This window comes from Paroedura picta, chromosome 16 (assembly GCF_049243985.1).
Source record: "Paroedura picta isolate Pp20150507F chromosome 16, Ppicta_v3.0, whole genome shotgun sequence".
Lineage (NCBI taxonomy): Eukaryota > Metazoa > Chordata > Lepidosauria > Squamata > Gekkonidae > Paroedura > Paroedura picta.
In genome coordinates this window covers 28,378,261-28,390,480 of record NC_135384.1, presented here as the reverse complement: position 1 = coordinate 28,390,480, position 12,220 = coordinate 28,378,261, and the positions used below count along the sequence as shown (strand labels likewise).

At 47.8% G+C, this 12,220-nt stretch overlaps 1 protein-coding gene across 8 annotated transcripts in view; it reads right to left on the bottom strand.

Annotated features, from left to right (window-relative positions):
- Nucleotides 1-268: 268 nt before the first annotated feature.
- UBTF (upstream binding transcription factor) overlaps nt 269-12,220 on the bottom strand; it is a 43,339-nt gene continuing 31,387 nt past the window's right edge. For 5 of the 8 annotated variants that reach the window (XM_077313664.1, XM_077313668.1, XM_077313665.1 and 2 more), the window contains 10 exons: nt 11,649-11,762; nt 10,750-10,905; nt 7,487-7,642; nt 6,437-6,547; nt 5,648-5,736; nt 4,596-4,785; nt 4,121-4,168; nt 3,277-3,345; nt 2,284-2,589; nt 269-1,480 (listed from right to left, as the gene is read on the bottom strand). In XM_077313664.1, the coding sequence (XP_077169779.1) occupies nt 1,358-1,480; nt 2,284-2,589; nt 3,277-3,345; nt 4,121-4,168; nt 4,596-4,785; nt 5,648-5,736; nt 6,437-6,547; nt 7,487-7,642; nt 10,750-10,905; nt 11,649-11,762 (1,362 nt within the window). In that variant the 3' untranslated portion in view covers nt 269-1,357. The remainder of the gene's footprint in view (nt 1,481-2,283; nt 2,590-3,276; nt 3,346-4,120; nt 4,169-4,595; nt 4,786-5,647; nt 5,737-6,436; nt 6,548-7,486; nt 7,643-10,749; nt 10,906-11,648; nt 11,763-12,220) is intronic. The other 3 variants (XM_077313671.1, XM_077313672.1, XM_077313669.1) reach the window with 2 other exon arrangements.

Here is a 12,220-nt window from a genome sequence, read left to right as displayed (position 1 = left end):
AATAAATCTGAACACTTTTGGGTCACATGTTCCTCACCACTGCTGCACCCCAAATTTCCTTTTGCACAGAGAGACACACAGAGTGTTTTATCTACGTCAAATACAGGATAATTTGGTGATTCAAAAGAAAAGATGACCCTCTTGCTCGGTTTATAAAACTGTTTTTTTTTTTTAAAAAAGAAATTACTAATGACACAGATGGTTCCCTCCCCTCCCGTTCCCACCCACGAACCAACCTCCCCTTTGCAAAGACAAGTCAACAAAATGCCCCATTTTGGTACAATTATTGGTCACTTCATTGTAAAAAAAAATATATATATTAACAACAACAACAACCCAAAGGGGTCTGGCCACTACTGTCTTTTGCTCGAATGCTGGTCAGAAAAATGACAGAAAAAACTCCCAGCTTCTACAAAAGAAAAGTCACGTCACCTTGGAGCTCTTGAAATCCTCTCCTCCTCCTCCCTCCACAGCATGCCAGACGCTCCCCCCTTTGCAAAAAAATCCGCTTGTTCTTCCGTTTCTTTACTAACCCCCCCCTCGCCCGTTGCCACGCACTCTTACAAAATATGCCCCCCCCAACCCCCAACCCCATTTCCCTCAGCAGGAAACGCTGGATATCCAGTTCGTCACAGGAAATAGCTAAGTGCAGCTGTGGCCATTTGGGGCTTGCTCTTTTGTCAAGGTGTGAAATTTCAAGACTGTACAAGATTGTCCACTTGGCGGAGAGGCGGGTCACCGTCGCAAAGTCCAGAACCTTCCGTGGCTCACGCTTCCCGCAACCCGCCTCTCCTTGACTGTTTGCCGGGAAATAAAAAGGAAAAGAAAAAAGAAAAGTCTCTCACTGCCATGTTTGTTTGTTTCTTTAAAAAACGAGGATTTGTACAAAGTTCTGAGCTGGTGGCTAGAATTTAGGGGGTGGGGAGGAGGCCAATATGTGAGGGGGAAATTAAGGGGGGGGGTCTGTTGTTGTGAGGACCCCTGCCCGCTTCTCACAAGAAAGGGGGGAAGGAAATCCCCTCGAATCTTTAAAAAAAAAAAAAAACAGAGACTGGAACTCGCTCCCCACGCCACCACCACAAAGACAAACGGGAAAATAAAAATAAAAAACCTTCGCTGGTTGTGTCAGCTGTTTTCTACCGCCCTGCTCCTCTCACACACGGACAAGACACCGTCGTACATGATGTGTGTGAGGAGAGGAAGATAATTAAACCACAGTGATTGTTTTCCTCTCTTTCTCTCTCTCTCTCTCTCTTGCCTTTCCTCCCAATCCTAGTTCTCCAGCCGTGGGTGCTGCTGTTATCCGGAGGAACGCAGCCGAATAATCGCACGAAAGCGGCCGGAGGAAGGGGATGGCTTAGTTGGAGTCTGAATCGGAGGTGTCTCCTGAGGACGACGAGGAGCTGCTGCTGCCCTCTGATTCATTGTCATCGTCGTCTTCGTCGTCGTCGTCATCCTCTTCGTCATCGTCTTCTTCATTCTTGGCGGGGGGGAAGAGAAAGAGAAGCTATGAAGGGGGCCTGGCATGGGTGTCGAATCAAATCCGGTTCCCCAGATTTGAGGCTGCCGCTCTGAGCCACCACACCAAACTGGATCTCAAGCCTGTGCCAAATTAAGCCCTGACTCCATTCAATATCCCAACAACAAGCCGCGATGTCCCAGTGACCAGTGGGTACAGTTGATCAATTTTACTTCTGAATGGTGGTTCTGTTTCTTAAAGCACAGATTCTTTACAACTGCAGTTTCTTAGGATGTCTGTGACTTCCCGCAAACTCAATACCCCATCTTAAAGATAAGGGGCACATAATTTGTCCCTCTACATTCATCTGAAAAGTAACAATGAAATGAAAACAAGCCCTCATGCTGAAAGGTTTTGTTCAAGAAAGGCTCCTTGGCTTTGGCGTGTGTGGACAAAAGTATCATGCGCTGAAATCCAGGGACTCCTGTGTGTTGTAGTACGTGCCACTGTGTTTCCTCTCCTCCAAACAATCTTCCCTCTCCTCCTACCCACTGGACTTAGAACTGCCCAGGCGGCATCTCCTTGGGGTCTCTAGGGGCCAACCTATCAGGCAACAGTGGCCTGTCTTCACAGGAAGACGTTTGGGTTGGAACTTCCCACCATTTTGCGATTGGCCATGGCGGCCATTTTGTGGCTCCGGCAGCCATTTTATGAGGGTCTCCACTACCTATTCTCCAAATCCCCAAAGCACTCTTAGGCTCTTGTGGTTAAAGGCAGCACCGAACACGTAGTGGAGTGTGAATACCCACAACCCCCGGCCTCACCTCATCCCCGTCTTCGCTCTCCTCCTCGCTGCTTGAATCAGAGGAGTCCCCTCCCTCCTCAGAAGAATCCCCGTTGTCATCGTCGTCATCTTCCTCTTCGTCCTCGTCATCGTCGTCTTCGTCCTCATCCTCTGATTCCTGTGGACACCACAGAGGATTTAACTGAGACTTGCGCTGGGGCCGGTGGAGATACCACCAATGTGTAGGGCCGCCAGGTCCCTCCGGCCACCGGTGGGGGATGGGGGCTGAGGTTGTCAGCTTGGGCAACTCCTCGAGATTTGACGTATGCCATTCTGGGGATGGATCCTGGGGAGGACAGGGACCTCAATGGGGTACAATTCCAAAGAGTCCCCCCCTCCAAAGCATCCATTTTCTCCAGGAGAACTAATCTGTACAGTCTGGAGGTGGGCTGCAATTCCAGGGGAACCCCGGATCCCACCTGGTGGATCTACCCTTCCTACCAACATGACTCCTACTCAGCAGCTGGAATTTGCTGGCTCTCAGTCTTTGCACACACAAGACCACGTTAAGATGACCCAAGCGAGCAAGGCATTTGGAAACATCACCCAGCTATCGTAGGCATGGATCGTGACTCGAACACGACACAGGTGAGCCGAAAGCTAAGAGCTGAGGCAAAACATCCCTACCCTTCCCACAGAAATCACAAACACCTCACTGTGGCAAACCTGCTGAAACTCTAGCTTTATTTCCTTGCGGGGAACACACAGTTTTTCATTTGTGCTCTAAGACCACGTAAGTCTTCCCGCTTGAAGAACACAGGAGAATTTCCAAGGAGGTATAATGAGAAAGGGGACTGCCTGGGAACAATTCAGAAAGCAAGACGGGGACACCCACTTCTGCAAGACCCTCTGCCAGCCAGTGGGAAACAGTGGCCTTAGTTGGTCACAGACAGACCCAAGAACAAGGGGGCTCTTTCTGAAATGGCCATCCGGGCTGCAGAAGGAAGGGAAGAGCTGCCTCAGGGGTACTTACTGACTTGGACTGCATCGAGGGCTTCATCTTGGGATTTGGACCTCGCATTTTCCCCATGTTCTTCCGCTTCTGTTGGGGTGGACAAAAGAAAGAGAAAGTTAGCCTACAAAACTGTGTGAATGTCCACCCCCACTCCCAGTGTCTTCACTCTTGCGAAAACATCTGAGCCCTTTCAGAAACCCGGAAGCCAAATACGTTCAAACAAAAAAGGAAGACAAGGAGGTTTGACTTTTCTATTCAAGTGTCATTCTTACAGCCAGAAAACTTCTCCCAAGAATGGAGCAAAAAATTCATTTTCTAAGCCTTTGCAGACAAAGGTGAGGAGTTAACAGGTTTCCTTTCCCCAGGCCCCGGGTAGGAATGGACACAGCTATCCTTCCCAACCATATTCTGCACAATTGTGCCACTTCCAGGGCTTCCTGAAGAAAGTTTCAGCGTTTCCTCAGCTGTAATAAAGTTGAGCAAGGCTCACCTAACACAAACATTCAAGGGTCTGGAAATGAAGATCTCATTTGTTTTGGGAATGATAGGGTCTCTAAAAATATGATTCCTAATTCCAACTGTCTAGATTTAGCAATTTTTAGATTCAAGGACATTTTCATCTTAATTAACGGTTAGGTGGACCTTAATTCTAAGGGAAATTATGTCTACATGGGTGCAGGATGTCCATGTGTTATAGATTATTTTGTTATATCAACTAATTTCTTTGTTTTTTATTTCTTTAGGTCTCCCTTGTGAAGGCCACGGGAACTGGGAGCTCTTTTATGGAGTGATCACTTTTCAATTGTTTTATAAATGAGTATATTTCCCCAAACCACCTTTGGAGTGTGTGCAGGGTACTCACATTAGAGGTATGCTCTTTGTAGGCGGCTCTCTCTTGTGGTGACAAGCTCTGTGGAAGAAAAGAGGCAGGGGAGGGGAGAGGAAATCCAAGATTAAAAGATGCATCAAGGGGAGAGAGAGAAGAAGAAGAAAGAGAAGGGGAATTTTTCACCCAGTCATTTCAGCCAGAAGACTTTACAACTCTTACAACTTGGTTTGCGAGGTATTTCCTGACTTTCTGTGACTTCTGCCCTCTGAACTATCCATCCCACTCTACATGCAGGAAACTAAGGTCTGACAGAATGCACATCCATGCACAGCTGGCATTAGGGAAGGAGAACCAGAAGGATCCCTCTAACAAGGTCTTGACACAGAGTTATGCTGGACAGTTCACAAGATGGATAATCTTGCAAAAAAAATTTTTTTTAATGCATGGGATCCGGCTGGAGTTCCCCCGGAGCAGCTACCTCCCTTCTTCCCCCCACCAAATGCCTCACCTTCAGCCATATATCCAGGTGTACTTTATACTGCTTCTGCTGCTCTTCGGCCAACTTCTTGTACTGCTCCTTCTGGTTCTGAGAGATGCGCTGCCAGCGGCTCCCGATCTCTACCATCCGCTCCTTCAGGGGGAGGTGGTTCAGTTCCCCGTTGGAGAGCAATTCCTGAGAAAACTTCTGATACCCGTTCCTGGACAGGTGAGACAAGAGAGAGCGCGTTTGAGCCCATTCTGGGAGAGAAGACAAGGCAATGGGTCGCCACGGCTTCACTTCAGCCACAGAATGCAGATATTGTGCTGAAGGGGCAGCTGGTGTTTAGCTATTTTATTTATTTCTTCCGATGCTGATTTTTAGGCCACCCTCCTGTCGGGCCGGCTCAGAGTGGTGTACAAAGTTATGGGTAAAATGCAATAATTTTTTAAAAAATACAAATTTGGATTTGCGATTATTTTATAATAGGTGATAACAAGAAGATTGAGAATTCAGGATTACAATTAGCAGCAACTTTTCTCCACAGAGCATACTTTTAGAATTATCCCCCCAAAATCAGACAGATAAGGAAATGGCCAGTTAATAGAATGGAATGGGGGGGGGGGCAGCAATCAATCAAACCAATTCACAACCGTCCTTTCTGACTCATGTGTATTTATTAAGAACTGGGTTTTTATGCCCCACTTTTCAATACCCAAAGAAGCCCTAAAGTAGCATTCCCTTGGGGCTGAGAGAGCTCTAAGAGAACTGCTCTGTGAGAACAGCTCTGAGAGAACTGTGACTGGTCACCCAGCTGGCTGCACGTGGAAGAGGGGGGAATCATCCACAGTTCTCCAGATTCGAGTTTGTCACTCCACCACACTGGCTCTCCCACTCACTTCTGAAGTGTGGCTCAAGCTCTGAGGAAGTGTGCATGAAAGTTTTTTTCTCAGAATAAAACTTTGTTGGTCTTAAAGGTGCCCTGAACTCAAACTTTGCTCTGCTGCTTCAGACCATCCTGGCTACACACCTGAATCTGCATTTATTAAGCTACCCCCCTTCCCAAAAATGCCAGTACTCACATGGGGGGTTTCTTTGGCTCGCCCTGGAATTTCATCTTCTTGGAGGCATTTGTTGAGCATGGGGGCGCCCGCATCTCACTCAACTCCCGCTGTGAGAGAAATAATGAGGAATGACAAGGTGGAGGGACCAGAGCCAACTCAACGGAAGAAATACAGGGCAGCACGGAGTAATTCTTCCCTCCCTCCGGCCTTCAACGCCTCTGAGCCCTCAAAACTGGCCACACCTCTGCTTTCCTTCACAACCATGAGAACTCGCAACTTGCCTCAGATTTTATACCTTTGGGTTTGCAGTACAGAACAAATCTGCAGCAAATACCAGAGATCCACTCACTACTGTTTTGAAAGAGGAATTATTTCCAGGCCCTGGTCCCCAGGATGCAGTTGTCTTCACACAAAACTAAATTCTGCATCGAGAAAAGAAGTGGTGGTTTTCACTGTTCTACATGGCTGTTTTGTTAGTCCCAGGAGGGGGTGAAGTGGTACGCAGGGCCTAAAAAGGACCTCCGTTCTCTGCACATTGTCTTATCGCCTTTTGGGCTGACTACAGGCATTGCTGTGTACTTCCAAGCATTTCTTTGTAGCCACGACTACTGGAGTAAAAAAAAACACACACACAAAAGCTGCGGGACTCAGAAAGACGTATTCTATGCCCAATGACACATGGCGTTTTTCTGCATTCCTACAGAACTGCAGTGATAAATACAACCCGTGTCAGTCACAAACTCACTCTAAAGAGCCTCTGTGTGTTTTTGTGTGTGTGTTCTTGTGCGCACGCAATCTAAAACCAACCTCGTATCGTTTCTGATCCTCGGCTGCTTTCTTGATCCACATCAGCTTCTCTTTTTTCTCCATGTTATTCCAGGTGGTCTCCATGGCTTTTAGCGCTTTCCCTCGGTCGTTCTAAGGTGGGAGAGGAAATTAATGCACACCACCGAGAGGACTGGACAGAGCGTCCCTCTGCAGAGTTCACGGCGTGTCCTTTTACGATCGGCCAGAGAACGTCACGCCTCAACCTTCTTAGGGACCCCAGCCCCCAATCTGAATCTGCGCTTATTCAGTCACAAATTGGGGCCATTCCTGTCTTATCTGTACCCCACCTTGATACAAATACAACTCCCCTGCCCCCCCAAAAAAAAATTCGACCAGAAGAGTGATATAATCTGACATATTGTGAGAAACTTCCCAATTGTAACAGAGTCAAAAAACAAACCAAATGTAGCATCCCAGTACTCTTACTGTTATTACTATTATCCAGAAATATTGCTTATACATAAATAGTTTTTTTTTTAAACTGGCTACATGATTCTCTGATTGCACTAAATCTCCACGGAATACAGTTCCAGAGACACTGGGTTTCTGCAAAGATTGTATTTTAGAAAAAAGTCTCTGAATCTGAATAAAAATAGAAAAATCCAGGCTAAGTGGCAATCCATGAAAGTGGCAAGCAAACCAGCTTGCTCTCTGTTCACCAAGACATTTCATTAAAGACATTTCATTCTACATTGAGTCTGCTTATTGAGCATTCAACAGATGCCTGACACTATTTATACCATGTCTATTAAAAACAAGAGAGTTGTTCTGTTTTAGATGCAGCAGGGTCTTCAGCCCCTTAGAACGGGGATAATTACCCATCAGATGGGTAGTAAAAGTCCTAAGGACCACTGGGCTGGATACTAAGACGGCCATGCTACCTCAGGTTGAGCTCTCCCTATCCCTGAGAAGCTCGTCTATGTGTGTTTCCTGAAATAACCGTTTGTTTCCGCAAAACCTTCAGCTCAGTCAAAGCCCAGCCTTGGGTGACCACTCCTGCCGGCTCCCACTCCTGCTCTCCCCTCTCACCTTGAAGCGGGCAAGATAATCTCCAATCACACTTTGCTGCCAGATCTCCTCAGCCGTCTTGGGTGACTCGGGAAGCTTCCCACGATCCTCCTTGTCGGAACCGTGCTTCTTCTCTGTCTGGGCCTTCAGGGAAGCCTCACGAGCTTTGTACTTTGCCTAGGCCGGAAAAGAAATACACACAGTCAGATTCTTGGAAGTCTATGTAGTAACCAAACCGGTCAGTCCTAGAGGGGATCAGCCCTGACTGCTCCTTAGAAGGCCAGATCCTGAAGATGAAACTCAAATACTTTGGCCACCTCATGAGAAGGAAGGACTCCCTGGAGAAGAGCCTAATGCTGGGAGCGATCGAGGGCAAAAGAAGAAGGGGACGACAGAGAATGAGGTGGCTGGATGGAGTCACTGAAGCAGTCGGTGCAAACTTAAATGGACTCCGGGGAATGGCAGAGGACAGGAAGGCCTGGAGGATCATTGTCCAAGGGGTTGTGATGGGTCGGACACGACTTCGCAACGAACAACAACAACCAGAGCTAGTCAAAGTTCTGGTTGATGCGATGCTTGAATAGTTTTATCACGTTGGCCTTTAGCCCGTGATCTTGCCCATGCTGGGGCTTCTTCAGTGAGAAGATTAGTAACAGTGGGAAGTTTGCACATCTTCTTGCCAGCTCAAACTGGGTATCGCGTAGTACTATCTCTGTTCGCACAACATGGAGACAACACAGCAGATGTGACTTGTATCCCTGAGGGACCACCTACATTCCCTAGAAACCACTTTGCTCGGCTGAGACGAACAGGCTGGCGATCCCTGACCTGAGAGATGTGTGCTGGGCCTCAGCCAGGGCCTTCTTGGTCCAGGCCCCAACCTGGTGTCCTGAGTGCCCAGAAGAGTTGTGGGCCTTACAGGAACTCTCTCATTTCCCAAACGGCCTGCAAAACGAAGCTCTTTCGCTGGGCGTTTGGTTGAGGCCCATGAGCAGATGGAATGTCATCTACAGTCCTCCAACATCCTCTCCCATCTTGGACCAGAAGGGAGCCGTTCAGCGGATGCTGAGCGGCTACAGTGATTTGATATAATGTTTTTAATGTAATGTGGTTTTATTAGGTTTGCACATCGTTCCTGTTGTAAACCGCTGTGCCAAGGGGCAGTCTTTAAAACCCAATAATAAATACATACTCTAAAATATGTCCTCAAACCTTGCCTTAGACCAGGGGTAGTCAAACTGCGGCCCTCCAGATGTCCATGGACTACAATCCCCACGAGCCCCTGCCAGCAAATGCTGGCAGGGGCTCGTGGGAATTGTAGTCCATGGACATCTGGAGGGCCGCAGTTTGACTAACCCTGGTCTAGGCTGTCGTGGCTGAAAAAAACGTTATGTTCGTCTCATCCCATCCCCGTCACTCAAGAGAAGGCTGATGAGGAAATCCAGGACACTTCCCTGTCGAGGCAGATCTATAGTCAGCTCTGTAACAACCGACCCGGCTACATCAAACAGTTCTGAGCGTCTGGATGCCGATAAAAGCAGCTTGCAGAACTCCGCAGCGTGTAAACAAGAGCTCGGTGCTTTCATTAATTTGCTGGAGCCGAACAGATCCTATGAGATTAGGAGGACTCGCATATTCCGTTCTAATTTCTATTATTAATGTGTTGCATAAGACGTTCGTTCGTTATGCGATACGTTCCTCAATTAATATTTGTATGTATTAAAATAAACATGATTGGGTAACTGGTGCTGCTGCATTGACCATGAACAGAATACGGCTTTAGTTCTGCCAGGGGCTGCGGCTCAACCATAGAGTATTTGCAAGAGGTTCTGGGTTCCTTTTTCTTTCTTTCTTTCTTCCTTTCTTTTTCTTTCCTCCCTCCCTCCCTCCCTCCTTTCTCTCTCTCTCTCTCTCATCTATCTATCCATCTATCTTATTTATTTTATTCCTTATTATTTATTTATTGCATGGCATGTAGATCCTAGGATTGTCTGGTAGACAGGCAAGAGACCTCCGAAGGAAGTTTGCCTCTGCCTGCCTTCACGTTATGACTCCAGTGTTCCTTGAAGGTCTCCCATCCAAATATTAGCCAGGATCCACCCTGCTTAGCTTCCAAAATCTGAAAAAAATTAGGCTTGCCAATCAATCCCTGGTACCTCCAGCTAAAAGATCTGGCAGCAGGTGAAGCTAAAGACCTCTGCCCTGAGGACTTAAACGGTGACTGGTCCCAGGTCACCCAGCAGGCTTCATGAGGAGGAGGAGTGGGGAATCGAACCCAGTTCCCCATATTGACTGGACTAGATAAAGAGTGCATTGATTTGCTATAGCAGAATGTTCTCTTACAAGAACCAAAAGGGTGAATAAAACTTAACCATAGAACAGAACCAGGTGACCAACTCATTGACGGAGCGGATCGATGCCCTACTTTTCTAACTAACACGGGTTGAGTCAAATCAGCGGGTAAAAGATCAGCGCACCAATCTACGTACATAGCACAAGGAAGGAAAACATCTTACCACTCCTCTGACTTCCTGTTCGGCGAGGGTCAATTCTACTCCGCATGTGGGAGGGGTGGTCGCTGACCGCTGGCCAACCACTGACCCAGCCACATGATTGTACAACCAGCACAATGAGTAACAAACCCGTCTATAGCTACGCAAGAGCCCGACGTTAATAACCGCGCCCTCGCACATCAAGATGACCTCAACCCAAATGGAACCCTTATTATGTTGCCCAATGACGTCCCAAAAGACTCCCGACAACTTACCCCCGGGTTTCTAAACCAAGCCTCAAGACCTCTCCTTTTTGGCTTTGAGCAAGATGGCATTGGGGGTGGGCGTGGATAGTGAACTATTAATGTGCGATGGAACTCTCGTTTGGCCCATGTTTTTGCAGCACATGGCTGTTGAGATCTAGCTTCCCGTCCCTCCCCTCCCCTGCCCACCCCGTAAACTGGGGGAGATGAGCGGAGACAACGCAAGATGAAATGGTAGGAGCGCCCAAGACTGTGACGAAGCTGCTGGTGCCTTCGAGAAGGTACAGAAGGCTCCGGAATGTTCTAGAGCCTTCCGCGGGCTTCTAGCAGGGGAGGAAAAATGCTTTGTCGTCGTTTTAAGAGGAGGGAGAGGGTCAGGATCCTGGTTTCATCTAAGTCAACAGAACAAAAAAAGATTCCATCTGACTTTGAGACACCCAGGAGTACATGCGCCCCCAAAAGCCTCCCCCCTCAAAAAAAAAAGAGAGATGTGGTGAAGGAGAATGTGAATTATTGATTCAACAACAACCTTTTTTTTCTCGGACAGATCATTCCACATCCGCGCCAGCAGCCGGGTCAGTTCGCTCTCCGACAGTTCAGGCCGCTCCTCCTGCAGCTGCTTGCGTTTCTCCTCCGAGAAGATAAACATAGCGGACACGGGCCTTTTGGGCTTCTCAGAACCTCCCTGTTGAAGAGGACAAAGGGACTCGTGGTTGTGGGTCTCCCAGTTTGTGTCTTTTGGTTTCCTTCTTTTTTTTTAATGTTACAGAAAAATAAATTCAAGAGCCAAAATGAGGACGGGTGCGCAGGGGGCCTTCTTAGGGGAGCCCACATCGACCGGAAGAGGACTCAAATCAGGGGTTCGTGGATTAACGGAGAAGGGTTGGTTTTTAACAGTGAAAGCAAAGATCGGACGCTTGGGGCTCGAAGCTAAAAGCAGAGTAATCTTTGGAGAGTATTTGGGATCTGGGGCACGACGGAATGACGGAGAAATACTTTAAATGGGCCTTTATTTTGTAAAAATGTACATCACTTCATCTCATGCTTCCTTTCAGTACGGCGAAAAAACAAGGGCCTTGGACTTTTTTAGCCATACGCAAAATTATCTTTAACGTAACACAAGACACGCTTAATCAGCTATATATTCTTTAAAATCTCTGTTGGTTTTGTTGTTTAATTTAATAAAAAGGCAATTTAAATGTGGATTTGTTTATTTATTTATTTATGTTTGGTTGTCATCCTTACGAAAACTTCCAAAAATAAGTCCAGCAGCCATCCTAAATGAAGTCTTGAGGCTGGTTTAAAAGGCAAAGGAGTCACCCCACTGCTTTTGACACAAAACAAACACGCAAACGCACAACCCTACGGCGCCTCCTGTTCGTTGCCTCAGGTGCCCCCTCCCTGCCCCTTGGGGTACGTGCTCCTCACCTTGCTGGCATCTGGTGAGGGCTTCTTAGAGGCAGGGCTGGTAGCGCCTTTCTTGTTCATCCCCAGCATCTTCTCCTCGCCCAGCACCCTCTGCTGCTCTTCTTCCGGGAGGCTCTACATTTGGGCGGGAAACACAACCATCGTTTCTGGCCTCCTAGACTCTGCTCCGTATCCTAAAGGTAAAGGTAAAGGTATCCCCTGTGCAAGCACCGAGTCATGTGTGACCCTTGGGGTGACGCCCTCTAGCGTTTTCATGGCAGACTCAATACGGGGTGGTTTGCCAGTGCCTTCCCCAGTCATTACCGTTTACCCCCCAGCAAGCAGGGTACTCATTTTACCGACCTCGGAAGGATGGAAGGCTGAGTCAACCTTGAGCCGGCTGCTGGGATTGAACTCCCAGCCTTATGGGCAAAGCTGTCAGACGGCTGCCTTACCACTCTGCGCCACAAGAGGCTCCTACACCCTTAAAAAAAGTACACAGTACTCGGCAGCCATGGGAGCGTGCAACAACTTCCAAGCCAAGGAACGTTCCTAGGAAGGAAGAAGGCAGATGTCTCCAAAATGGCCGCTTC